Source organism: Ambystoma mexicanum, chromosome 5q, assembly GCF_040938575.1.
Source record: "Ambystoma mexicanum isolate Mex_15411 chromosome 5q, UKY_AmexF1_1, whole genome shotgun sequence".
Taxonomy (NCBI): Eukaryota; Metazoa; Chordata; class Amphibia; order Caudata; family Ambystomatidae; genus Ambystoma; species Ambystoma mexicanum.
Window position 1 is genome coordinate 117,377,804 of NC_090933.1, and position 26,883 is coordinate 117,404,686.

General features: G+C 48.5%; 1 protein-coding gene across 1 annotated transcript in view; it reads right to left on the bottom strand.

Moving 5' to 3' along the window:
- Positions 1–26,883, bottom strand: part of LOC138497282 (dynein axonemal heavy chain 5-like) — a 1,499,851-nt gene that overhangs the window by 242,612 nt on the left and 1,230,356 nt on the right. Inside the window, exon 70 of the mRNA XM_069620634.1 lies at positions 7,580–7,847. Within this exon, the coding sequence (XP_069476735.1) occupies positions 7,580–7,847 (268 nt within the window). The remainder of the gene's footprint in view (positions 1–7,579; positions 7,848–26,883) is intronic.

Consider the following 26,883-nt stretch of genomic DNA (forward strand, 5'->3'; position numbering starts at 1 on the left):
GGCTTTTTCTTCAGCTCTGTGTCCTTGGATGCCAAAGCAGAGGGTTTAGTTGCTTGTGCACATAGGCCGATGCAGTGGGTACCGGCACTGATGGCTTCTTCCTGGCAAGCGCAGGGTCGGGGGTACCGCTGCTTTAGCGCTAAGGCCTACTGGTAGGGGGTGGGAGTCGCGCCGTCGCGGTGGCGTCACTTCTTTCGTGAGGAAGGGGATGAGGAATGGCTCCGGGAGTGGGACCATGTTTTTGTTTTTTTGCGGTGCCGGCCTTCGTCGTGACGAGTGGGCTCCTTAGCCTTGACCGGATGAGAGACTGCGCCAGAGACTTTGGCAACGGTCGGCCCAGGGCCAGTTTACCGGCTCTGTCTTGCAGGGACTAGGGTTGCATCTTGGCACACAAAGTGCAGGCCTTTGTGTCGTGAGTGAAACCCAAACACCATAAACACATGTCATGTGGGTATATCACCAACATTTTGCCCTTGCAATCAAACCACCGCTTGAAACCAGAGATCCGTTGCGAAGACATATCGAGGGGAATCCAAAAAAAATTGTCTGAAAACATCTAGTAAACTCGACTAGGTTCCCGATGCAGCATGTGAGCGTGCGGAAAAAAGGTACTGAAGCATGTGCATAGTGACATGGTATATTGTATGGCACCTGACGTCACTTCCAGAGCGGACGATAGACCACTGTTCAAAACGGAGCAATGATCTATTCGAGAAATTTCCGAGCAGCATAGCTGGATGATGGATATCTATCAAGATGAGGAATCAAGCAATAAATTGAAACTGTATTTCTCCTCTAAACCAATTACTGTCCTCTGGGCCATACAGCCCCCATCCAATGACAGTCCTTTCCCTAAGATCCACCCTTGGTGGCCATTTATTTTCAGATTTGGTAAGCACATAAAGTCGTAGTATGAACCAAGAAGAGCCACAGAGGGGAAGGAGGGAGGGCATGCATGTGAATCCATACCAGACCCATGCTGGAGAACAAGAGTTACAGGTAAGTAACTTAAACCTTCACCAGCATGGGTTCTGGCATGGATTCACGTGCTCATGAATAACAATTACACAGCAGTACATATACACAACCACGGGAGGTGGCAAGGCTCAGCATCAGCAATAAATACTTACCCCTGAAACATCACCTAAACAGGTTGCGTAGCACCACTTGGCCGACCTGGGACTCCTCCCTGGAATATCGTTTGACGCAGTAGAACCTCATGAAGGTGTGCGTGGACCTCCACATAGCAGCCTTGCAGATGTCAAACAGGGGCACACAAGAGAGAAACGCTGCGGGTTACTGCGATGGCTCTGATGGAGTGGGCTCTCAGGCAGCCCGGAAGATTCCTGTTGCCAGTCCATCACAGTGCATGATGCAGCCGAAGAGCCACCTGGAGATGGAAGCCTTCGATAAGGCCTTCCTGTGATTAACAAGTCCAAAGTTGACAAACAACTGAGAAGTCATCCAAAAACCTTTTGTGCGTGCCATGTAAAACTTCAAGGCACAAACAACTTACAGCAAATGCAACGGCCTCTCCGCTGGAGATGATGGCCTGAAGCGCATTATAAGAATAAAAAATAAAAAATAAATTAATACATTTGGGAAGAAGACAGGCAAACACTAAAGGCTTATTGAGGTGAAACTCTGACTGCGCTTTCGGCATAAAGGTGGGGTGCGTTTTCAGTACCACCCCTGTAGTGTGGAAGGATAAGTACAGCTGTTTGTAGGACAGGGCCTGGATTCGGCGAGTGCCACAAGCAAAGCCGTCTTCTATGAGAGGAACTTTAGCGGAACCTGATTCATTGTTTCAAAGGGTGCCCCCATGAGTTTAGTCAATACTACATTGAGTTCCCAAGCTGGAGCCGGAGCCTTCATCAGCAGAAAAGTTCTGAAGAGAGCACTGTTGAACTCCTTAATGAGTCTGCGGCCACAGGGAAGGCCTACCCGGTATCCAAGTGTAACAGGATATGGTGGCCAAGTGCACCTTCATAGAGGCATGAGCCATTCCAGACGTGGCCAAGGAAAGCAGGTATGGCAAGAGCTGCAGGGACATGGCACGCAGGGTAGCTTCCATTTCTGTCTGTAGCACTTTAACGTGGAAGAGGCTCTGGCTTTGGCCAGGATGTACTTAAATTCCGTTGGCAAAGAATAATGTCCAAGTTCTAGGGCTGCAGGAGCCAGGCGCTGAGGGTTGTGATGTAGAATCGCTCCCCCTTCTCTGGCGAGAAGATCGGAAAGTAGTGGCAGCCTGCTGCGTGGCGCCTTCAAAAGGCATAGCAAGTCCGGATACCATATCTGTCTCGGCCACGCCAGAGCGACAAGTACCCTCCTGCAGTGACACTGTGAGTGTGTTGATCTGTCATAGCAGGAGTGGCAACAGAGGGAAGGCATAAAGGAAGAGTCCCTCTCACAGGAACGAGAAAGCATCCCCCATGCTTTTCAGCTGCAGCAACCTGCTGGTGAATCTCTGACACTTGGAGTTTGTCGCAGTCGCAAAGAGGTCGATCTGGGTCTAACCCATTAATGGAACAGAATATCCACTTGGTCCTGGTGAAGCTTCCACTCATGGCAAGAACGTAGCTCCCTGCTGAGTAAGCCTGCAATGGTGTTCTTGGAGCCCATCAGGGGGAAAGGGACGAGAAACATCTCCTGATGTACGGCCCAGTGCCACAGCATCTGCGTCTCCATGGAGAGAGCGTCCCGCCCTGCTTCCGGATGTAGAAAATGTTGGTGTTGTCCATGAAGATCCTTACCACTTTGCTCTTTAGCGATGGCAGAAATGACTTGAGGACCCAGAAGACCGCCCATAGCTCCAGGACGTTCATGTGAAGAGCCTTTTCTTCTGGCAACTAGAGGCCTCTGGCATGCAACCGTCTGGTGTGGGCTCCCCAGGTTTCCTGGGAAGCATCCAAGGTGGCCATCTCCTGGTAGGGTGGGACTTGGAACTGAGCCCCTTCTGAGAGGTGAGGGTGCACGTCCTACCACTGTATCGCCTGACAGAACTCCTTGTTGAGGGTGTTCTTGTCCGTCCAGGATTCTGAGACCTGCAGCCACCTCGCATCCAGAAACTCCTGGAGAGGTCTCATCTGCAGTCTGCAAAGGAGGATGAGGTTGATGCAGGAGGACATCATGTCCAGCAGTGACTTGACAGCTTGTACTGTAGCCGACCGCTCCACCGACAGGCGCTGTACATTCCCTAGGATGGCTACCACACCGAGGGCGACACCAGAAGCATTACTGTGTTTAGTCAGGCGCTCAGAAAAGATCGTTCTGCGATGGCTCCAAGCCGGACTTTGCTAAAGGATCTAAGATTTTCCATAAATTATCCAGACAGATGGTCCTCATTGTGTGTTCACTCACCAACGCGTGGGAGCGGGTTCAGATGAGCCAATCATCCAGATAATGGTAGACATGGATGTCTTTGAGGTGAATGTCTGCTGCCATCAGAGCCAGGCACTTTGTAAAAACCCTTGGGGCCAACTTAATGCCGAAGGTAAGTGCCTTGACTGATAGTGTTGTCCATGTACCACGAACAAGAGGAATTTGCTGTATTTCAGGTGGATTGGGATGTGGAAGTAGGTATTCTACAGATCCAGTGACCTCAGGAAGTCGCCTTGTTGTAGCTGGCCTAGCAAGTGCTGCAACGTGACCATCCTGAACTTCTGGGACTTCAAGTACTTGTTGAGGCGTCTCAGGTCCAGGATCAGCCTCCACCCTCTTGTCTTCTTTCGGACCAGAAAGTATCTGGAATACTCTCAGGAGCCCCGGATCTGCTGGGGGATGGGCTCTATCGCCCCCTTCTTTAACATGGCGTGGAGCTCCTGCAGCAGCTGCGCAAACATGCTGTTCTTGTCGAGCCCCAGGTGGAATACAAGGACACCTGTGTTGGAACTCCAAGGTGTGCCCCTGTCAGAGAGCATCCAGCACCCATCTTTCGGTGGCGATGTTCTTTCACACGCTGCTGAACCTCGCCAGCCGGCCTCCCACTGGGAACATTTACAGTTGACACTCACAGACCTTGGCAGGGGAATAATTCAAGGCTGTGGCATCAAGAAGCATCAGCTACAGAGAAGGGTGTGTTTGACCAAGCAAACGCGGTCTGTGACCCGCGCTGGGGAGATGCACCCCGACCAGTGACAAAGAAACACCATCCTTACGTGCACAATGACACTCAGAGACCTTGGCAGGAGAGTAAACTAAGGCTGTGCGTGGAAGCGAAACCGGCGAGAGGGACGGCCAAAATACCCCTAATTGAAAACCCCCACCCACCCTCACACAAACCCCCACCCAACCCCTACTTACCTTTTCGCTGTCCATGCGTGTTTTTACCCTGCAGCGTCAGATCCGTCCCTCCTACGCGGGACGGATCCGACACTGCAGGGTCAGCTTTTCATTAATTTATTGGGTCCCCTGCCTCCAGACCTCTGGAAAGGTAGGACACCCCTGCTACCCCAAAAGACAATCACTACCAAACATGGGTAGCGGGGGACACCCCCGCAACCCTTTCTCCCCATGTTTGATAGTGATTACCCCAATTGGTCGTTTCAAAATGACCAAATGATACTGGCCGAATTCGACCAGTTGTAACATACGGTCAATTTGAAACAATCAATTTGGGTAATACCAGAACAAGATCATCAAATACTCCACTTGGCAGGAAAGTGGACCAATAAGGGTGTATTGAGAAAAAAGGGTCAGGAACCCTCAACACATTCTGGAAGAGAGCCAGGCTATTCTTCCTTGTCGCAGTACCCTGTGAGAAAGGTCTGTCAAACATATATCAGGACGTTTCTGTCTCTTCAATGCTCAACATGTCTTTTGGCTGCCGACCTACAGCCCAGCTTTGCAGTTCAAAACAAGTTGAACTAATTTTATTGGATGCATTAATATCATACATTACTTTCTTTTAATCTTTGATGACTTTTTGTAAAGGTTTTATTAACTGAATACAAATAAAAAAGAAGAAAAAAAAACAAGTTTCAGAAAAAGTTTAGACTCAAGGGGTTGCTTCCCTTTCCCCAGAGTCTTTCCAGCTCTATCCAAAGTGATATTTCCCTTGTCACATTATATCAAGTTTAGCTTGTGACAGATAGGTTAGGATTTGGACATAGGATGGCAAACTTTACTTTGCACATTCTGACACAGTTTTATTAGCTTGTTTTGTTGAGGTCGGGAAATCCCTCTTAGAGGTAGGATTAATTAGGATTTCCTCCAAACCCTGCCACACATTATTGTTGTTAATAAAAGTCTTTTCCAATCAACATGCCACCATTGTGTCCACCTCTTACTCCTAGACCCTCACAACTGTCACGTATGGAGGAACAGAACGCAGACATAACCCATTAGAGGGTCCTCAAAGAGGTTTGTTTCCAGGAGTCAGGATAAAAGCAAACCATAATATAGCATAGGAGAGGTCCTATCTGACAACAAGCTTTGATGCTTCTCTGAACCACAAGAATCCTCCCCTCATAAGATGTAATAGGTTATCGCTGGGTTGCAGGTTTCACAAATTGGGCAGAACCCTATTCAGTTTCTAGGAGACAGGTCGGAGGATGGCCTACAGAATGGGGCACAGCTCAGAAGGAAGTAAAACTATACAAAACAGTCCATGATTTACACAAATTACCTAAGGAGGAACCTAGTGTTAAGGACCTGAGGTCCACGGTCCATCCATAGTCTAAAAACAATGCAAAACACCCAGGTACCTGCCAAGGACAATCTGCAGCCAATGACTCAGTCTCACACTTCTTTCATGAGAATTGGCTCTCTGTCTTGGATGTCGTCAGTGTCCAAGGGTGTCGTCATTACCTTGGCTCCGATATCTGGCATCATCTATTGGGTGTCTTAGTCTTGGGACGATGGAATGACAGAAACAGTTTAGCTCCCTGGGCAAGACCGTGACGTTAAATCTGTTGTCTAGAGAATTCTGGCAAAAAACATAGGCATATATTGCCCCACCTACCTGGTTGCATACAGGTATAATTTGTCAACTCCTACCTGGGTTTCCGGTGTGCCTAGTGGCCTTGCTACTCTCACCAGGTATCTTCTTTTGACAAGGTTTCTTTTGTTGGGCTTGTGGTTCAACTATTTCCATCACAGTCTGAACAATAGCTCCCAGCTAGCAGTGGGTTTTGTTACTTAAGAGATATCAGGGGTAGCTTCTTAACCACTTAACGATCCCAGGTCAACAGGCTTCTCTACCTCTACTCTTTTCTAACCCTAGCCTCTCTCCAGCTTAGCCTCCAATGGCACTGCCTACATCCATTCCTCTGTCTGGCCTTCTTGACTTGGCCACATCATTTCTCTCTCCACTCCTTCTGTTAGCTTAAATCTCCTGTCATCACTCTGTCATATCTCCCACTTATTAAGTAGGATTATGTCTTTTTCTTATCCTAGATAACTGGGCAAGTACAGTTCCTGATTCGTGCATCTTCTCTCCTAATGACTGTGTTCCAAGATTGTTTTTTTCACCTACTCTCCATTGACCATTCTCAGGGTAATTGCTCCTCTTGCCTTTACTACCATTTGCATAAAAGATTGCTGATCTGTGGACCAAGGGCTTACAGATTGTGGCCATCATCTTGAAGTCGGAAGACTCCAAGACGGTGCCCTTGCAACTCCATATTGGTTCTATCAGCCCCACCCAATACCCCCAGCTACCCTCACAAAGTATTGTACTCTGGCTGAAAGATTGATGTGGGGCTCACACATCACACGAGCCCCTCTGCGGTCTACTTCCTCTTCTGAGCATTTACGTCTGTTTGTGAATGGCCTCCTGATACAACTGGTGGCCTTTCACTCTTAGCTTGGTACATCTTTACATTTTGTGGTAGGTTCATGGTCCACGAAAAGAGCCCCCTGCTCAGAGTATGGAATCTCGGTTGGAAGATACTGGTTCGGTCCCAGAACAACGGAGAGTCAGACAGCCCTCCATAAAAAATGCGCCCCTTCTCTATCCGGTATACTTCTCCCGTGGTAGACTCTACCAGTACCCCTAATTAGACTTCATCAAAACACCCAGTAATGTTTAGTAATGGAGGTCAACTGGTCCTTTAAGAAAGTATTCAATCTATCATTCCTGCCAGGTAATAACTGCTGTCGATGCAATTCAGAGTGTGAAAGCCTAGTTCACATGATTGTGATTTGTGTCCGAAAAAGTGGTGGGGAGAGATATGTAACAGACTATCAATGGTCCTACGGAAGCAAATCCATTATTGTTTTCAATTACTTCTTCAAATTGACATAATTAGTTAACATTTGCAAAATGTTCTTTTGATCTTCAATACATTATTGTAGAAGTCAAAAGACACTAAAGGATTACTTTGCAGTTTTATGCTGAGGAGAAGGATATGAGAGAGTGGAATAGGGAGGCCAGGACCCAAAATAGGCATGCCCAGACCTCTGATGTTCTTGCAGACCTAAACCATTCCACATTAAACTCCCATAAATATCACTTTATGAAGATTCTCCAGTGCTCAGGAAGGCCAATATTATGCTAGATCGCAATCAGAATTATAATAAACCACACAATCAGTCTCTGGTACAAAACCAAAAAAAGATTAAAAAGTAAAATATTTACCTTGAGGTGGCTCATTAGTAAACTTAATAGAGGACTGGAGTAGGTTGATGGGAAATTTGGGGTGCACCTCTGTGGTGATCCATGTCCTGAACCCTTCATTCATGGATTCTGTCACAGTGATGGTGTCTAAGAGCTCGTCCATGAAGTCCAGCCCCAAGTGGCAGTTCTGCAGAAGAAGCCACCCGCCATCTTGCATAGACTGATTCAGCAGTCGCCTGGCATGGACCTCCTGCCCCTGGCCCATGGAAATTGCCCTACAGGATGTATTCTAAATGGGAAAGAAAGATGCATGAGAAATTGGTTTGTTGTTAATCACTGATAAAGCCTGAAACATATCCTTATTGAAATACAACGAAGTACACAGTTTGCTGTTTTTTCAACAACAAAAGACAGAAGCCAGCAATTCAGATCACATTTTACAGGACAAACCATATTAAGTACCTTTGTTGTTCTGAAAGTTTGTAAACCAAAACATGCACTAATCAACATTAGATACACCTGCACCTTCAGGCAATTAAGAAGGCAAATCTGGACCCTCTCCTAAAAGGAAAGCCTTCTTCTCAGTCTTTTTCCACTGTTAACATTTACAGCTAATGCAGAGAACTTGAATCTGACAGTAGGAAAACTGGAAATGCCTCTTTTTGTTTCAAAATGAAATGTTTTATTATCTTTTTTTGATAATGAGGCAGGCATTAAAACAGTTTACAACATGTAGCATAACCCATTTTAAAATCTCATAAGTCTTCTCAACCGCTCCCTCCCTCGCTCTCTCCCTCCCTTCTTCCCTCCCTCTGCCTCTCTGTCCCCCAGCACCATGCAACGAGTGAAACTACAATGAAAGAACAACCATAAATGTGGTCTATTGTATAGTCTGGTTCCATCCGTCTAGTGGGTTATTTCCCATATTTAGTATTAAAAAAAGGGTAGCCAAATCTCTTCAACACTCGTCTTTGCCACATTAAGGATGCGTTAGGAATTTCAGGTCGCAAATCGTCCTAACTTTCTGTACCCATTCTTTCGCCGTAGGGGTTTTATTAGGTTTCCACATCTGCACTACATTGCACCTGGCAGCGTTCTCACTTCCTTCTCCCCATCTCCCTCTACTCAGGTGGCCAGGGAAAGGCCATCGCTTTTGGATCCCGACCCAGGGGGTGGATATGCGAGGGAGGATAACCTGGGTGGAGGATATTTGGGGAATGGACGCAGGATGTCCTTAGACGAGACACAGTATCCCCAGTTTCCATTCCACAATGAACCCTCAGTCCCTGAGACTTTTATAGGGTACCGTCAAAACCCCTCCATTTCTTCCTTTCAGACCAACCCTCGGGCAATCCTCAGTAACGAGGCACCAGGAAGAGAACAAGAACACCTCATTATATGGACGAGTGAAAGGAAAGTGATGTAAATTTCCAAACGCATTGAAACCAAGTAAAAATCTAAATTGTAAACCAAGTCTAAACTATTGCCTGGGAAGCGATTGAAAGTATTTGAGAAGCACAATGGGATAGTGTGAAAGCAGGGTGGTGACGAGGAGAAATACCATGAAGTGAAGTGTGTGAAAATCACGTGTTGGCAGAGTCAGAAGACTGACAAAGCAAAACAAAAGTGTATATGGACGAATTAAACAGGAAAACAGGGTTGGCAAGGAAGTCCAAGGAAAGTCAATGAACATTACAAAGTGCCGCAGGTCATCGGTTGCATGACCTATGATGGGTGGACCGTGTGGTCCGACAACTGCACCTAGACCGAATAACCCCGACTTGGAGTGAACCAAGGAAAGTAAAGAGGCTGAAACAGTTATGCCTAATAAATGTTCCAGGGACTAAAAGGAAGGTGAATAAAGAGCTGGTGAAAAACTTGAAATGTTATAAAGTAAACTTGCTAAGAAAGTTAAATTGACTATTAACTGAAATTCAAGAGAGTTGTCTTCTTGGGGAAGGGAACCCCCTGAGAACATTTTGTGGAACTGTGTTGACCTTGGGCAAGGAGTACATTTTGTGAAACTTTGTTGAGCTTGGGGAAGGGAACCCCAAGGACATTTTGTTGAACTGCGCTGAACATGGGAAAGGGAACCCTGAGCACATTTTAATGAACTGTGTTGAACTTAGGGAAGGGAACACCAAGGTCTTTTTGTGGAACTGTTTTGAACTTTAGAAAGGGGAAGCTGAAAGCAAGCCAGGAGCTGGAAGAAGCTCAGACCATTATCTTGAACACTGTTTCTTTGGTTGCTGACATACCTACACATTGTATATATTTAGTTGGGAGGGCAAGTATAGATTTTGGACACAGACTTTTGATTTGAACTTTATGACACAAACTATCCTTAGTGTTTTTAGGTAGGGAAACCCCACCTTAGCATAGGGCGAGTCAGGCCTTACTCCAACCTGACATTTGAGAAATAAAAAAGTGAATCTGTTGTCCGTGTCCTTCTTCATGGTGCCTTCATTGCATATCCCCACCACATATGATAGTAATCTGCATTTGGGTGGAGGCACCTCCAGCAGTAAGTCTGCCCCAGAGTACATCCTGGCTAAAATGGCAGGTGAGTATTGCCAGCGGTGTATGTGCTTGATCGCCTCCATCCTATACTATAGGGATATCATGGAATGCGAGACCCTCCTACACTTGGAAAACCATAAATCATCCACTATTTCTTTCCGCAAGTCTATTGGCCATTTTTCCCTGGCCTTTAAGCAGTTAATAGGTTTGCTTGCATCAACGTCTTGTAGATGTTTGGTATTTGGCCCCTAGATTCTGTATTCTGCAGAAGGACTTGTTCATAGGTGGTTGGGCCTCTCTGTATGCTGTCCCCCCATCTCTGGTCATTGAGGGCCTCTTGAGTTGCAAATACCGGAAAGGTGAGAGCTTACCAATGCAAAGGAATTCCTCTAATCTGCCAATGGACATTGACTTCCTGTCCTCCCATAATTGTCCAGCTCTGTTGAGACGACCAGATTCATACCAATTCTGAAACTGTAAGGGTTCAGCTAATAGATTTCGCAATGGATACATCTGAGGGGTGAGGGCCATGTCGATAGCTATCGTGTGCCTACGCATTCCTTCCATGTTGTCCAAAGTGCCTCCAGCATTGGGTGGTTCACCACTCTATTAGGGATCACCTTCTTGGGCACCCAAAGCCACTCACCCAGTGTTACTGGGCTTAATATTGCATTATCCATCTTAACCCTCTATTTTTGACTGGCTCTAAGAAGGAGGAAGGAAAAATTATAGGGAACATCTGAAATAGAAAATAAAATTGTGAATGACCACCCTTTTAATACAATTCAACCTCCCCATCCAGGAAAGATTCAGCCTGGCCCAGCGATCTAGATCCACCTGTAATTTATCCCAAAGAGGGGGAAGGTTTTCCACAAATAAGATCTCAGGGGCCCCAGCTATCACGACCCCTTAATACCTCAACCCATCAAAACGCCTATTTTTGAAAGAATTTAAACTACCCTAAAAAATAGCATTCTGAAAGTTTCCGTTACTTGTACCCTATTGTCATGCCAATCTCTGGTAAATATGATTTTCCTGCTAAGAGACGTTCCATTATATTTCAAGACAAGAAGGTAGTAACCTGAAGTAACCCTAAAATTGTTCCCAAGTTGGGTTTGGCTTTCCAGTATTTGCCCAGTTCCGTCTATTTGTACAAGTGAGATACATCGCTCTCAAATTCATCCAGCGCAGCAACCCTCCTGATGACAACCCTTTACAGTCCACCCCACTGTTGCACCACAAACCTTCTTTTAGCACTCTTATCAAGTTCCCCCGTAATCATAATTTATCCCTACTACTCTAGTTGTAATAAATTCTGTTTTAAGGACTATCCCCTAGGTAACCATCTAACGTATGCCTGCAACCCATACTGATGTACAATGCTTTGTTGCTTCCCGAAGATGGGTACTTTCTGAATGTGAACCTAACGGGGGTTGAGGGGGGTAGAAGACATAAATAAAACAAGCGAACAAAGATATTCTTTCAAGATGGCTTGTTGTCTATTTACTCTTTTAGGGGAAAAAACAAACTTACATCTGGTTCTTAAGATACTATAATTATATAAGTACTCATAGGAGTTCATTTTAATTGTTGGTACATGTCATAGAATGGACGGCCAAACATGTGTTCCTACATGCAATGCAGTGCCCTTTGTACCATTTTTGTTTCTTTACTAACTGCAATAAATGAACGCAAATCCGGGCAGACCCAGGTTTCTCTTCATTATTTGCACTTTGTAGTGCAAACAAGTGAAAATGCCTCCCCTCATGCACACATGGCGGTAGGCATTTACAATGTATCTATGGAATCGGCCAGTTTTTAGTGGGAAATCAATGCTTTTCGGCCAGTGGCAAAATCCGACGCTGGTCCCAAAGTATTTGTTTCGGATCGGGTTGGAAAATGGTCGTGGCGGACAGATACATTCTCACTCCGCTTTCTCCGTCTTTCAAAAACTTTCAAATTTCATGGACTGGTAAAAGATGAGTAAAACCAGCCCTAAACCTTTTATGCATGGTCTTTATCTTCACCCATGTTGCAGTGGCCCAGGCAATTGGATAATGACCCCGTTAGTGGTGTTGAAGTAGTCATTAAAATGCAGACCCTTTCTGTCAAATTGCTTCTATCGCTAAACATTTGAGGACGACAGCCGTGATGGGCCAACTACTTATTGAAGAAGTACTGAAAAAGAGCAGTCTAGCATGGAATCTGTGGGGTACATTTTAAGCCCTCTGCAGAAATCGGCTTTTCTTTTCAGCTTCATACCGCTGTAAACTCTTATATAGAACAAAGCACAATCGAGGCAGGGGGTTGATAGCTACAAACTATCTACACGCAGACAGCAGGGGAGCTGAAACCCTAAGTGAGTACTTGAAAATAGCTATTTAGCACAGTGGGCCTGGGTCTTTTATTTACAGAATTAAGGTGATCCACTCACTGACTGAATTGCTTGTATATGTGAGAAACCAGAAGGTGTCTCACCCGCTAGTCCTTGGGGATCCATCATCCAGGTAGCCAGGACAGTCATCACTTTTGGATCCAGTTCCTGGGGTGGACCAGTGCAGGAGGATTACCTGGGTGAGGGGTCTTCTGGGAGTGGGACAGCGGATGGTGAGACGCGGTATCCCTCCCCCTGTAACACCTTTACCCCATCCTACCAGGAAGCATACTTGGGAACTTTACCACCCCCCTCAGCACCTTCCCTTCACAAACACTTCCACATGGACAGCCCGCTCTGGGAGAAAACAGACTTACACCCGAGCAGTGTACCTGACATGTCCCGCTATTATGGTCAGGTGAAGTCAGGCAATTAAGTCAGGCAATTACTGACAATCACTCACACCTCTTTCCCATTTTAGGAGCAGGTGAGTGTGCCTACCCATCCGCGACCCCATTTCCATGTTTTTTTTTGTTTGTTCAATTGGTGCCCCAGGCCCTGCGTTGCCCTGTGCCTCCCAGCCTCCCCTTCCTGGTTCTCCCTTGCCTGCCTCCCACCCCAGATTGGCTGCTGCCAAGTGGTTGCCTGGGTCTAGCGACCCGTTCGGTGCACCCGCTCCTCTTTCCCATCTAAGGAGCAGGTGAGTGTGCCTACCTATCCGCGACCCCATTTCCGTGTTTTTTTTTTGTTTGTTCAATTGGTGCCCCAGGCCCCGCATTGCCCCGTGCTTCCCGGCCTCCCCTTCCTGGTTCTCCCTTGCCCGCCCGCCTCCTAGCCCACCCCCCACCCCTGATTGGCTGCTGCCAAGTGGTTGCCTGGGTCTAGTGACCCGTTCGGTGCACCTGCTCCTCTTTCCCATCTAAGGAGCAGGTGAGTATGCCTACCCATCCGCGACCCCATTTCCGTGTTTTTTTTTGTTTGTTCAATTGGTGCCCCAGGCCCCGCGTTGCCCTGTGCCTCCCAGCCTCCCCTTCCTGGTTCTCCCTTGCCTGCCTCCCACCCCCGATTGGCTGCTGCCAAGTGGTTGCCTGGGTCTAGCGACCCGTTCGGTGCACCCGCTCCTCTTTCCCATCTAAGGAGCAGGTGAGTGTGCCTACCCATCCGCGACCTCATTTCCGTGTTTTTTTTTTTGTTTGTTCAATTGGTGCCCCAGGCCCCGCATTGCCCCGTGCCTTCCGGCCTCCACTTCCTAGTTCTCCCTCGCCCGCCCGCCTCCCAGCCCGCTCCCCACCCCTGATTGGCTGCTGCCAAGTGGTTGCCTGGGTCGAGCGACCCGTTCGGTGCACCCGCTCCTCTTTCCCACCTAAGGAGCAGGTGAGTGTGCCTACCCATCCGCGACCCCATTTCCGTATTTTTTTTGGTTTGTTCAATTGGTGCCCCAGGCCCCGCGTTGCCCCGTGCCTCCCGGCCTCCCCTTCCTGGTTCTCCCTCGCCCACCCGCCTCCCAGCCCGCCTCCCACCCCTGATTGGCTGCTGCTAAGTGGTTGCCTGGGTCTAGCGACCCATTCGGTGCACCCGCTCCTCTTTCCCATCTAAGGAGCAGGTGAGTGTGCCTACCCATCCGCGACCCCATTTCCGTGTTTTTTTTGTTTGTTCAATTGGTGCCCCAGACCCCGCGTTGCCCCGTGCTTCCCGGCCTCCCCTTCCTGGTTCTCCCTCACCCGGCCGCCTCCCAGCCCTCCCCCACCCCGGATTGGCTGCTGCCAACTGGTTGCCTGGGTCTAGCGACCCGTTCGGTGCACCCGCTCCTCTTTCCCATCTAAGGAGCAGGTGAGTGTGGCTACCCATCGGCGACCCCATTTCCGTGTTTTTTTTGTTTGTTCAATTGGTGCCCCAGACCCCGCGTTGCCCCGTGCTTCCCGGCCTCCCCTTCCTGGTTCTCCCTCGCCTGCCCGCCTCCCAGCCCGCCCCCCACCCCTGATTGGCTGCTGCCAAGTGGTTGCCTGGGTCTAGCGACCCGTTCGGTGCACCCGCTCCTCTTTCCCATCTAAGGAGCAGGTGAGTGTGGCTACCCATCGGCGACCCCATTTCTGTGTTTTTTTTGTTTGTTCAATTGGTGCCCCAGGCCCCGCGTTGACCCGTGCTTCCCGGCCTCCCATTCCTGGTTCTCCCTCGCCTGCCCGCCTCCCAGCCCGCCCCCCACCCCTGATTGGCTGCTGCCAAGTGGTTGCCTGGGTCTAGCGACTCGTTCGGTGCACCCGCTCCTCTTTCCCATCAAAGGAGCAGGTGAGTGTGCCTACCCATCCGCGACTCCATTTCCGTGTTTTTTTTGTTTGTTCAATTGGTGCCCCAGGCCCCGCGTTGCCCCATGCCCCCCGGCCTCCCCTTCCTGGTTCTCCCTCGCCCGCCCGCCTCCCAGCCAGCCCCCCCACCCCTTCCTGGTCCCGCCTCCTCCCGCCTCGCCCATCCCGCCCTTCAACACTGGTCCTCCCAGGGCAGCCCTCTGCCTGGCAGCCCCCAGCGGCTAAGGGCCCCAAGGCCAAGGGCGGCTCCAACAGAGGCGGCTCCAAGAAGTGTCAGCAGGTGTCCGCAGGGGAAGCCAAGGAAGCCACCAGACACCGACAAAACTCTAAGTGTTGACTTGGGTGGGGGGTAGAGCAATTACTCTACTCCAGAAAGCTCATGCCACTCTAACCTACCTTTCAATGGCCTGCAGTCTAATGTTAACCAGTACCATAGCCCGAGAGAACCACACAGATTAGCCTGCGCCATCTCTAGGCAGAAATGTGATTGTTAGCATATGCCACACTTAGATGGAATCTCTAATAGCCTCTCTGTGAAAGTTGAATTTAGAAGTGTACCCAATTGCATTTAGGAGTGTACCCAATTGCATTTAGAAGTTGCGCCCAATAGTCCCTTGGAGAAAGTTGCATTTAGAAGTGTACCCAATTGCATTTAGAAGTTGTGACCAATAGCCTCTCTGAGGAAAGTTGAATTTAGAAGCGTACCCAAATGAATTTAGAAATATACCCAATTGCATTTAGAAGTATACCCAATTGCATATAGAAGTGTACCCAATTGCATTTAGAAGTGTACCCAATTGCATTTAGAAGTTGTGACCAATAGTCCCTCTGATAAAGTTGCATTTAGAAGTGTACCCAATTGCATTTAGGAGTGTACCCAATTGCATTTAGAAGTTGCGCCCAATAGCCTCTCGGAGAAAAGTTGAATTCAGAAGTCCACCCAATTGCATTTAGAAGTTGTGACCAATAGCCTCTCTGAGAAAAGCTGAATTTAGAAGTGTACCCAATTGAATTTAGAAATATACCCAATTGCATTTAGAAGTGTACCCAATTGCATTTAGCAGTGTACCCGATTGCATTTAGAAGTGGTGACCAATAGTCCCTCTGATAAAGTTGCATTTAGAAGTGTACCCAATTGCATTTAGAAGTTGTGACCAACAGCCTCTCTGAGGAAAATTGAATTTAGGAGTGTACCCAATTGCATTTAGGAGTGTACCCAATTGCATTTAGAAGTTGCGCCCAATAGCCTCCCTGAGAAAAGTTGAATTCAGAAGTGCACCCAATTGCATTTAGAAGTTGTGACCAATAGCCTCTCTGAGAAAAGCTGAATTTAGAAGTGTACCCAATTGCATTTAGAAATGTACCCAATTGCATTTAGAAGTGTACCCAATTGCATTTAGAAGTGTAACCAATTGCATTTAGAAGTGTACCCAATTGCATTTAGCAGTGTACCCGATTGCATTTAGAAGTGGTGACCAATAGTCCCTCTGATAAAGTTGCATTTAGAAGTGTACCCAATTGCATTTAGAAGTTGTGACCAACAGCCTCTCTGAGGAAAATTGAATTTAGGAGTGTACCCAATTGCATTTAGGAGTGTACCCAATTGCATTTAGAAGTTGCGCCCAATAGCCTCCCTGAGAAAAGTTGAATTCAGAAGTGCACCCAATAGCCTCTCTGAGAAAAGCTGAATTTAGAAGTGTACCCAATTGCATTTAGAAATGTACCCAATTGCATTTAGAAGTGTACCAAATTGCATTTAGAAGTGTAACCAATTGCATTTAGGAGTGTACCCAATTGCATTTAGAAGTTGCGCCCAATAGTCTCTCTGAGGGAAGTTGAATTTAGAAGCATACCCAACTGCATTTAGGAGTGTACCCAATTGCATTTAGAAGTTGTCACCAATAGACTCTCTGAGAAAAGCTGAATTTAGAAGTGTACCCAATTGAATTTAGAAATATACCTAATTGCATTTATAAGTGTACCCAATTGCATTTAAAAGTGTAACCAATTGCATTTAGAAGTTGTGACCAACAGCCTCTCTGAGGAAAATTGAATTTAGAAGTGTACCCAATTACCCAAAAGCGAAAAATAAAATTTTTCAAGAGAATTCAAGAACAATAACCAATAGCCTCTCTAAAAAGTTGGATTTAGAAATTGTGCCCAATAGCCTCACTGAGAAAGTTGCATTACAATTGTGCCCAATAGCCTCACTGAGAAAGTTGCATTTAGAAATTGTGCCCAATATCCTCTCTGAGAAAGTTGCATTTAGAAGTGTACCCAATAACCTATGTGTGGATTTAGAAAATAAACAAAGTATCTGGAGCGTATATAGTGCAATCTGGAATGCAGAGAATGTTCGAAAGAGCATATAACCCATCATATCACACCACTACACTTACTCTCTCCTTTACATCACCACTCAACTAGAACACAGAGATACTATGACACCATTCGGTATAACTGTTCTCATACCAACATCGGCCGCTTACTCCACATCACTCTAAGTAAACACTGCTGGTTTCACACCACCCAGCCAGGCGTTCTCCTCAGGCCTAACGCAGCCACATCCGTTCTGGATAAATCCTGCCAGAACGAACACATTCTCCTGATCTCTCAACCACCACACCTATCGCTAAGAAGCAGCTATCACACGAATACCGCACAAGCTGCTCACACGCACCTCTTTGACTCTCTCTACTCTTTCTACTGATCTGAACTTCCGTTCCCAAGGGCGCTCAACCTACCAGCGCCTTCAGACCATACCAATGGTATATAAGGCGCTATATAAGTGCAAAATAACATAACATAACATCTGCAGCTTTTTAACATGACCCAGGTGTATAAAGATAGGGGGCTGCGAAGGAGAAGGGAGGCGTTGTACGAGCGAGGCAAAGCACACGAAAGAACAGACGTTTTAAGAAGGCAGCTGAACGAGGGGAGCAAGATGGCAAACCAAGAAGTGTTTGCAAGGAGGGAAATACCTTTGACCTTTCCTACAGGGAACCATTACTTTCAAGAACCTTGCAGATCAGAAAAAGTAAGGCCAGGAAACCAGGCTAAAGAATCCTGCATTGTGTGTCGGAGATACCGGAGGCCCTCCCGCGTAACTGACCAAGTCATGAGGAGCAGCAGCTGCTGTGGTATCGTCCTTGGCTCCAAGAACAAAGTAGCCAGAGAGATCAACACAGCCGGGAGTTGGGGAGGCTGATGCAAGACTGGTTGGTGTTCAAGTCAAGGTTGCAAGCAGCAAAATTGTATAACGAGCGCAGGAACAAACATTGTTAAATGCCTGTGATGAAAAACGTGAGTAAAGCTAAATTGCTGATGAATGTTTGAACTTTGAGAAGGAAAGATACGATACCAGTGACAAGAGTGATCCGGCGCCGTATGTGTGCTCAATCGAAGGTCTCTGTTAAGGTATCCAGCCAAGAGGTGGCAGAAACGAAAGTAAGAGCATTGTGTGAAGTGAATCGGAGTGGTCCTGCGATGATTAAGCAAAACCCATAGCACACTCGAAAGTCTTTGATTTTTGATATCAAGAGGAAAATGTAGAAAGTCAGATTGCATGGTCCAAGCTCAAACGAGGCAGTCCAAATGTGAATATTGTGCTAAAGGGATCTGACCCTGAACGAGGGAGATCCATGATCCGAGCCCGAACAAGGAGGACCAGTTGTGAAGATTGTGGTAAAAAGGGGTCCAGGCCTGAAGTAGGGAGACCCATGATGAATATTGAAAACGAGAACGTGTACATTTGAAAACTCAGATAAGAAAGGAACTCTGGTGCTAATTTGCTGTGACAGGCCCGCTAGAGTAAGAGACTTATTGGAAAAGAAGCTTTGGTAAAAAGCCCTGAATCTCTGCTCTGAACTGTATCCTCGTGGCAGAGAAGCCAGAGTGTCTGCAAAGCTCGAATGTTTCGCCTTGCCCTGTGCTGAAAACGTGGGGAAGGGAAGCCAACTGCTCAACTATGCTGACATATTTCTTGAACACTTTTCTTTTTGCATACACTATCATCCACACCATTTTGTATTTGGAAGTAAAGATTGGGGGCATGGCCAGCAGCGCCACCGATGTGGCTGCTCTGTTGATTGCCTCTGTGTGAAGCCTGTCATGAAAGGAGAAAATAATGCACTTCCTGCTTGATACTATGGAGCGGACCCCCAGCAATGGGACTTTGAAGGTGTGTGGTGAGTTTTAGCACCTTTTGGGAGTTGGAGCAGCCCGGAGACCGGAGTAAGCGATGGGGCCCGCGACCCTGCCACCGCACATCCGGGATGGCGCTGTGACGCGGTCTGTGAAGCCCACTGAGGAAACAAGTACGGACAGCCGGGAAGGGGTTTGACACGCAGCCAACAGAGATAGAAAAATCTGAGGTGGCGGCTGCAAGACGCTCCGCTTGCCCTCTTCCGTTATGGCCATGATCGCAGTGATTTTACAGCTTCTGGCGGATGGCACCTGCCTTGCCTCTAAGCAGTGCGCTGTACCTGGGAGGCACCAGGAATCCGCACCATAAAATAATTCCTCTGGAACGCTGAAATGCAAGGCAGGAACACCAGCTCCTCCCCACCCCCCCACCACTAACCCCATGGGACACCAAAAGCCGGCAGCACAGTTCCATCACCAGCCCTGGCTTGAGTTTGGCTGCTAAACAGAGACATGCGTTGGAGGCAGCGACTGCGGAGCAGCCTACACGCCCTCGTCTCACCGGATTAGAGCACAGTAAATGGCTAGCGCCTGTTTGGGGGGGGCACATACTCTCTCAGCTGTGGAGCATTCCACCGGGTAGGGAACAACTACCTTCCTGGACCATTGCAGCCTAGAACGGGAGACCCAGCTCCTCCACTGTCGGCCTCCCACTAATTTCAGCGCTGGTCAGCCTCTGCTCGCAGTGAAACTCCTTGTGGAGGCCCATTGAGGGATTGTGAGTCTACCCCTTGATCTGCGGCCCCCAGCGGGGTCCACCTAGTGCTGTGCTGCGCTGCATATTGCCCATGGGACTAGGCAGAGAAGAGGCAGCGGCCTCCGACTCCTACGATGCACCTGCTAAGGAGCAATACATCTTCAGAGCCCCAACAGATCAGACACAAGGATAACTCAGTGGGACCCCTCTTCATGGAATGTCATTATGTCGAAACATCCCAAGTCCCAAAAAAAAAATTGACATCTCTACTATGTTGCTTCCGGCAGAGAAAAATAAGAGAACGGAGCTGGCAAAGTCTCCACCTCGGGCCCCTGTAGGCCCCCCCGGGCAACTAGCCACCAAAGGGGATATTCAATCTTTTATGCTCGACCTCAAGGCGGAGTTCCGCAGTTGCATAGCTGAACTCTCTACCAAGTTGGAGCATACCGATCAGAGAATGGTGGAGTTGGAGCAAAGACTGGGGGGAAGTAGAAGAACAAGGCTGGGACCACGTAAACACCCTGCTGGAGGTTCAATGGAAAATGTGCACCTTGGAGGACAGGAATGAGATTATAGAATAGAAGCAGAAGTACATGGAGAACAGGGCGCAAAGAAATAATTTACGAATTAGAGGAGTGCCCTCATCAGTCCAAGATCAAGATTTGGCAGAGCATGCAGGGGTCCTGTTCCAATCTCTCCTGCCACATATCGATAAACCACTGCTTTTACTGGACTGCACTCAGAGATTGCGTTCTCGCAGGGGGCTGGAGTCGGAATATCCTTGGGACGTGATTACCCGAGACCACTTTTACACAACTAAGCAAGAGATCCTGGCAGTGGCCCACACCCGGGACGAGTTGTTGTCTGAAAGTCCACATCGTTGTGTGGGCAGGCCGTCGTTGTGGCCAGTGCGTACAGAACGTTATGCTGGGGCGCGGGAGGGGCGGGACCAGGGGTGTGGCAGTTGCCGGATTGTATTGAATAAAGTAAGTCATATGTTGCTTTGGCTCCGTGTGGATTTGTTACGTTTGGCCCCACCGGGCCCAAAGGGGGGCTATAACAATGGCGCAAGGGGAGTACCCTCTGCCTTCCTCAATGCAAGGCCTGCCGTCGGGCAGTGAAGCGCGTTGGCGCGCCTCCATCAAAGGAGAACACTCGCCACACAGGAACACCGGCCTGCATCCAGGGTGACCCTCAGGGTCATCCGACGCGAATCCCAGAGCACCGCGGACAGAGGTGTACCGTTGCGGAGGTACGCGCGACACACCTGCCAGGACACTCACACGTGTCGGTGGCCCCGCCTGCGAGTACTCGCCTGGGAACATTCGGAGAAGTCTCTCCAGTGCCCCGCATAAACAGCCAGTTGGACGACGAAAATCGTAGCGGCACACCGGACGCCGAAAGACGGCCGCTCCTGAAACCACATACAGTGGCCCAACGTTAATGAGGCAACCACACCAAACGCTCGAGAAAGAGCCGCGCTTACACGTGATATACACGTGCCTGCAAGTGAGACAACACAGAAGTCAAGTAAAGAAATACTATGGCCAAAACACCCAGAAGGGGCCCATTTTCACTGAAACCATATATCTCTAACACACAAGCATGTCAGAACCAGCGCTTGCAACAGCATCATCCTCCGGAGGGACAGACAACCCTCAAGTAAATGAACAACAACCACAGGCCACCGGCGGCACGTCACAAGTCATGCACATGCCAAATCCATTTGAAATACGGGACACCTCGAACCTGGGTCCTCGCTGGGCCACATGGCTTCAAGATTTCAAATTCTATGCTGGAGCCATAGGTCTAACAGACGACGAGAGACTCAAGAACACACTCTTCATGGCAGTGGGGCCGGCGGTAAGGGACATTGCGGGTGAACTGTTTAATGTGGACACTGTAACATATGGAGAACTCCATGCCAAACTCTTAGTATTTCGCTCCACATACTAATGTCGACTATGAACGCCACATCTTTCATACTACCAGACAAGAAAAAGGAGAATCCATCGACAACTTCGTCATGCGTCTTCGCATTAAACTAAAACATTGCGAGTTTCACAAATACTCAAACGAAGAAGCACTCAGATCGCAAGTTATCGCAGGAGGCCTCTCTCAACCATTCCGAAAACAATTGCTGCAAAAGCAGAGATCTCTGGAAGAAATCCTGGCGCTGGCCCACATGGAAGCCGCAGTAGATTCACAATTGGACAATCTGGGGAAAGTCTCCATTCAACAACCCACGGAAAACTCTGACACCATCAACAGATTGTATACAAACCCCACCCAAGGAGGTAAGCGCCCCGACGCCACGTGCTACAAATGCTGCTATGAATACCCACACACAGGGGAATGCCCAGCCTTAGGACAACAATGCGCTGCATGGGGGGGAATGGACCACTACAGGGCCATGTGTAAAAACGCACCAGGACCATCTCCAAACAAACATCGACCTCAGGAAATGCACAAATACACCCGCCAAAGCCCACCAAGATCTAGAGGTGACACCGACCGTATAAACCCAAGGAGAGAAGATAGAGACCAGAGAAACACCTACACGCGTGAGGAAAGATGACCGCCGGAAGAGGCGAGATGCTCCCAAAGAAGGCGTATTGTCAAATACATAGAGATGCGGTCTCCCTCCAGCAGTGAAACTCCTTCCTCAGAAGAAGATCAGAGGAAAAAGGGATACGTGTGGGCCCTTAACAACAACAATGCGGCCACATAACAGTCCCATCCTCACACTGCACGTTAACAACCCCCCGCTGAAATTCCTGATAGACACAGGAGCGACGGTCAACATCATCAACGAACAAGCGTTCAAATCACTCACACCACCACCAAAAATCAAACAAGCCGTTGTGGACATATACCCGTATGGCGCCACGACCCTCTACCGTCCATAGGCACGATCACGGCATGGTGCACACACAAATAACATGCAGCAAAAATCCCTCTACACATCCTGAAAACTGAGGCCAACAGCCGGTGCATTCTAAGCTTTCGAACGGCGGTGGACAAGGGCCTTGTACATATCTTATACCAACTGATGGCTCATAAATATTTTGCCAAACCAGATGCCATTGAACAAACCTTCCCAAACCTGTTCCATGGGCTCGGAAAACTAAAAGGCAGAAAAGTTCATCTCCACATGAACTCACTCATCAAACCAGTAGCGCAACACTACCGAGGTATCCCTATCAATATTCAAAGGCAGGTGGAGGACGAATTAGACAAACTGATCAAAAGGAACGTCATCGAACCCGTATCAGGCCCCACACCCTGGGTGTCGCCCATCGTCCCCGTCCCCAAGAAATCCCCGGACGGATCCATACGCCTGTGCGTTGACATGCGTAGAGCCAACGTTGCCATCGAAAGGGAAAGGCACCAGGCACCCAGAATCACAGACATGATTCACCTCCTCCACAGGGTGAAAATCTTCTCAAAACTAGATCTAAAGAAAGGATACCACCAGATAGAAATCACACCAGAGTCCCGATACCTCACTACATTCGTTACCCATCTTGGCCTTTTCCAGTACAAAAGACTCAGTTTCGGCATCTCATCCGCCGCTGAAATATTCCAGGATGAAATACACAAAGTAATCCGTCATGTTCCAAACTGTCTGAACTATTCAGATGATGTGCTGGTATATGGCAAAACCCAAGAGGAGCATGATTTAGCGCTGCACAGAGTATGCCAAGCCCTACAAGAAGCAGGACTCACGCTCAATAAGGCAAAATTCAAATTTTCCAAAGGGTCTCTAAGATTCTTCGGTCACATCTTTTCAGAAAAGGGGATGAGACCAGACCCTGAAAGTCAAAGCACTCAACTCGGCCACACCCCCTGAAAACACGACAGACCCGCGCTCATTCCTAGGGCTAGCCAGCTACTGCGCAAGATACCTAAAAGACTATGCCACCGTGAGTAACCCCTACATCTGCTCACCTGCCAAGACGCACCGTTCGTATGGTCAACAGAGTACCAGAAAGCTTTCGAAGCGATTCGTAATGCCATCTCGCAAGCAGGAGACATGGCATATTTTGATGCTCGCCGGGCCACTGAAATAATTGTGGATGCCAGCCTAGTAGGACTGGGCACCATACTCATCCAAAAGGACCCGGCAGATCCACACAACATATATTTAGTGGCCTACACCAGCAGTAGTCTAATGACCACAGAACGGGCGTACTCGCAGGCGAGGCGGTGGTATGGGCCTGCGAGTATTTTCATCTATTTCTGTTCGGTAAGGAGTTCACGATAGCCACAGATCACCAGGCACTGCTCACCATCTATGGCGACCCAAAAGCTAGAATGCCACTAAGAATCGACAGGTGGGGTCTACGCCTACAGGACTACAAATTCACGGTTTAACACCGCCCCGGCAAGGACGAGAATCCGGCGGACTACCTGTCCCGTCACCCCACAGAGTCCACCGAGTCACAACCCTCCATCGCAGACGCAAACAAACTATGGGGTCCACCATCTCCAACCGCTGCCGGTGGGGTGGGCAGAGCTAGCCACACAATCTGAACCTGACCCAGCTCTCCGAATTGAGCGTCATTGCTTACAGAGCAACAAGAAGACACTCATGAGACCACAAGCAAGATCAGAGGCGGAAACCACACAAGAGGATGTCAAGTGGCTCAACCATTTTCGTGACGAAATAACGGTGGTAGATGACCACATACTACTGAAAGGCTGCAAAGTGATCATCCCGAGAACGCTCCGGGACAAAACGGTGCACCCGGCTCATGAAGGTCACTGAGGGGTGGTTGCGACGAAGCGCCTTCTCAGGCAAAAGGTATGGTTCCCGCACCTTGACAGACTGGTGGAAAACATAGTAGGTGGCTGTCACATCTGTGCAGAGGTAGCACCACCCCCACACCCAAACCCACTACAAACATCACCACTACCAAAACAAGTGTGGGAGGAACTCGCAGTAGACCTATTTGGACCGTTAAGCAATGGCACATGTAGTAGTGCTCATGGATGAACATTCACGGTTCCCAGACGCACAAATAGTAGAAAGCAGCTCAACCTCAAGCATCATCCCGGCGCTCAATCGAATGCCGTCGGCATAGAGGATCCCCAAGATCATAAAGTCGGACAAGGGCCCCTCATTCATAAGCCATGACTTCCAGAACTTTGTCAAGTACATGGGTTTCCAACATCGCAAGATAACCCAGCGCTGGCGGCAGGCGAATGGTATGATCGAAAGGCTCATGGCCAGCGTCAAGAGGACCCTTCAAATCGCCCATGTCCAAAACAAACCATTCGAGCAGGCCCTCAACCAACTGCTCAGAGAGTACAGACACACCCCCCACAGCACGACAGGGACATGTCCCGCTGACCTAATGTTTAGGAGACCAATCACAACGAGATTACCGGAAGACCCCCGGCCACGAGAACAGACGGCTCTTGAACAGGAGCCGAAAGTCAACGATGAATAGAGAAAAGTGAAAATGAAGGAAGTCACAGATCGTAAGAGATGAGCCCGAGACAACCACATACAGCCTGGAGATGAGGTATGGTTTCGACAACCAAAGAGTCGCAAGGAAGAAGCCACTTTTGCATCCACCCCACTCGTCGTGACGCACAAGAAGGGCACGTTGGTAACGGCACAGAGAAATGACAGCTCGACAGTGACCAGAAACATATTGCACTTCAAACGTGTAACATCCACCCAGGGAGAAGACTGGGAAAGGAACAGGGACAGAGAAGAAGACAGAACACGGGATGAACCCTATCAAGGTGATGGGGAAGAGTCAGAAGTTGAGCGAAACACCATGATGCAGGTCATCGAGGTGACGACCCCAGGCCGGTCAAGGCTACCTCAACGGAGCCGCATGAAACCGCTACGCCTCATAGAAGAAATGGGGTAAGAAAGCAAGAGTGGACTTGTATGTTAAAAAGGGGGGAGATGTCAGCAAGTCCACATCGTCGTGTGGGCGGGCTGCTGTTGTGGCCAGTGCATACAGGACGTTACGCTGGGGCCTGGGAGGGGCGGGACCAGGGGTGCGGCAGTTGCCACGTTGTATTGAATAAAGTAAGTTGTATGTTGCTTTGGCTCCGTGTGGATTTGTTACGTTTGGCCCCACCGGGCCCAAAGGGGGCTATAACAGTTGTCCTTTCAGGGCTCCCTGCTACATATTTTCCAGGACCTAGCAATGGCCACGATACAGATACGCAGAGCACTACGGGCTCTAACTCTATTCCTGCACGATCAAAAGATGAGGTACAGCTGGCTGTTTCCCACCTCCGTTCAGTTCACATTTAACGGTGTGTCCCGGTCAATTTCTTGCCTGGAAGATGCAGAGGGGATCCTGCACCCTTCTCCCCCAGACAAAGGGGGTGACTACCCGACGAGCACTCTTGTGGGAGCCGAGAGCCACCTACCAAAAACACGATGCTCCAACAGGTCAAGAGTCCAGAAAAGTCGCAATTTGGGAAAACGTACTCCTCACACCTGTTCCAGAAAGAGGTTGCAACTGAAAAGACCCACTAGTCTCTTATTGGTTCTTAATGTGCCAGAAACTGGAAACATGCTTTAACAGTGCTTAAAGATGGGTTTCACATGGCCCACACCTGTCCTCAAGAAGGATGTCACCTTGGGGTCTTTTGCCTAATGTGTTTGGCAATCTTACGTTTTGGAGTCCATTGTTGGGACTCTATTTTTTGTTGTTCTCTGTTCGCACAGTTAAAACCTCGGTTGGTGCAGGATATCAGAAATGTCCTTATTTTGGATGGCGGCTGAAACCCACCAGGCCACCCACCCCCACCGAGAAGAAAACCCAGCAGTACCTCACCTGAACTTTGTCTTGCTAAACGTGAAAGGTTTGAACTCTCCAATAAAACGAAAATCTATCCTGAGGCGGCTGAGGGACTTAGAGGGAACAGTGACCTTTCTGCAGGAAACCCATCTTATCCCAGTAGACGAAACTTGCCTTCAGAGCAGAGACTTCCCTACGAATGTTGTTGGTCTCTTGTGGGTCTAAAACAGAGGGGACAGCGATTCTGGTTGTGAAGGGCATTCAGTTTGAAGAGTTAGACACTATTAGAGACCCTAGAGGTCGGTACATTGGAGTGAAAGGTATGCTCTTGGGTCAACTATACTCCCTAATTTCGATCTATGCCCCGAACGAAGGACAAGAATGTTTCTTCAGAGAACTAGAGTCTTCCCTCCTCCCCTTCATAGAGGGCCAAATTGTTATGGGGGGTACTT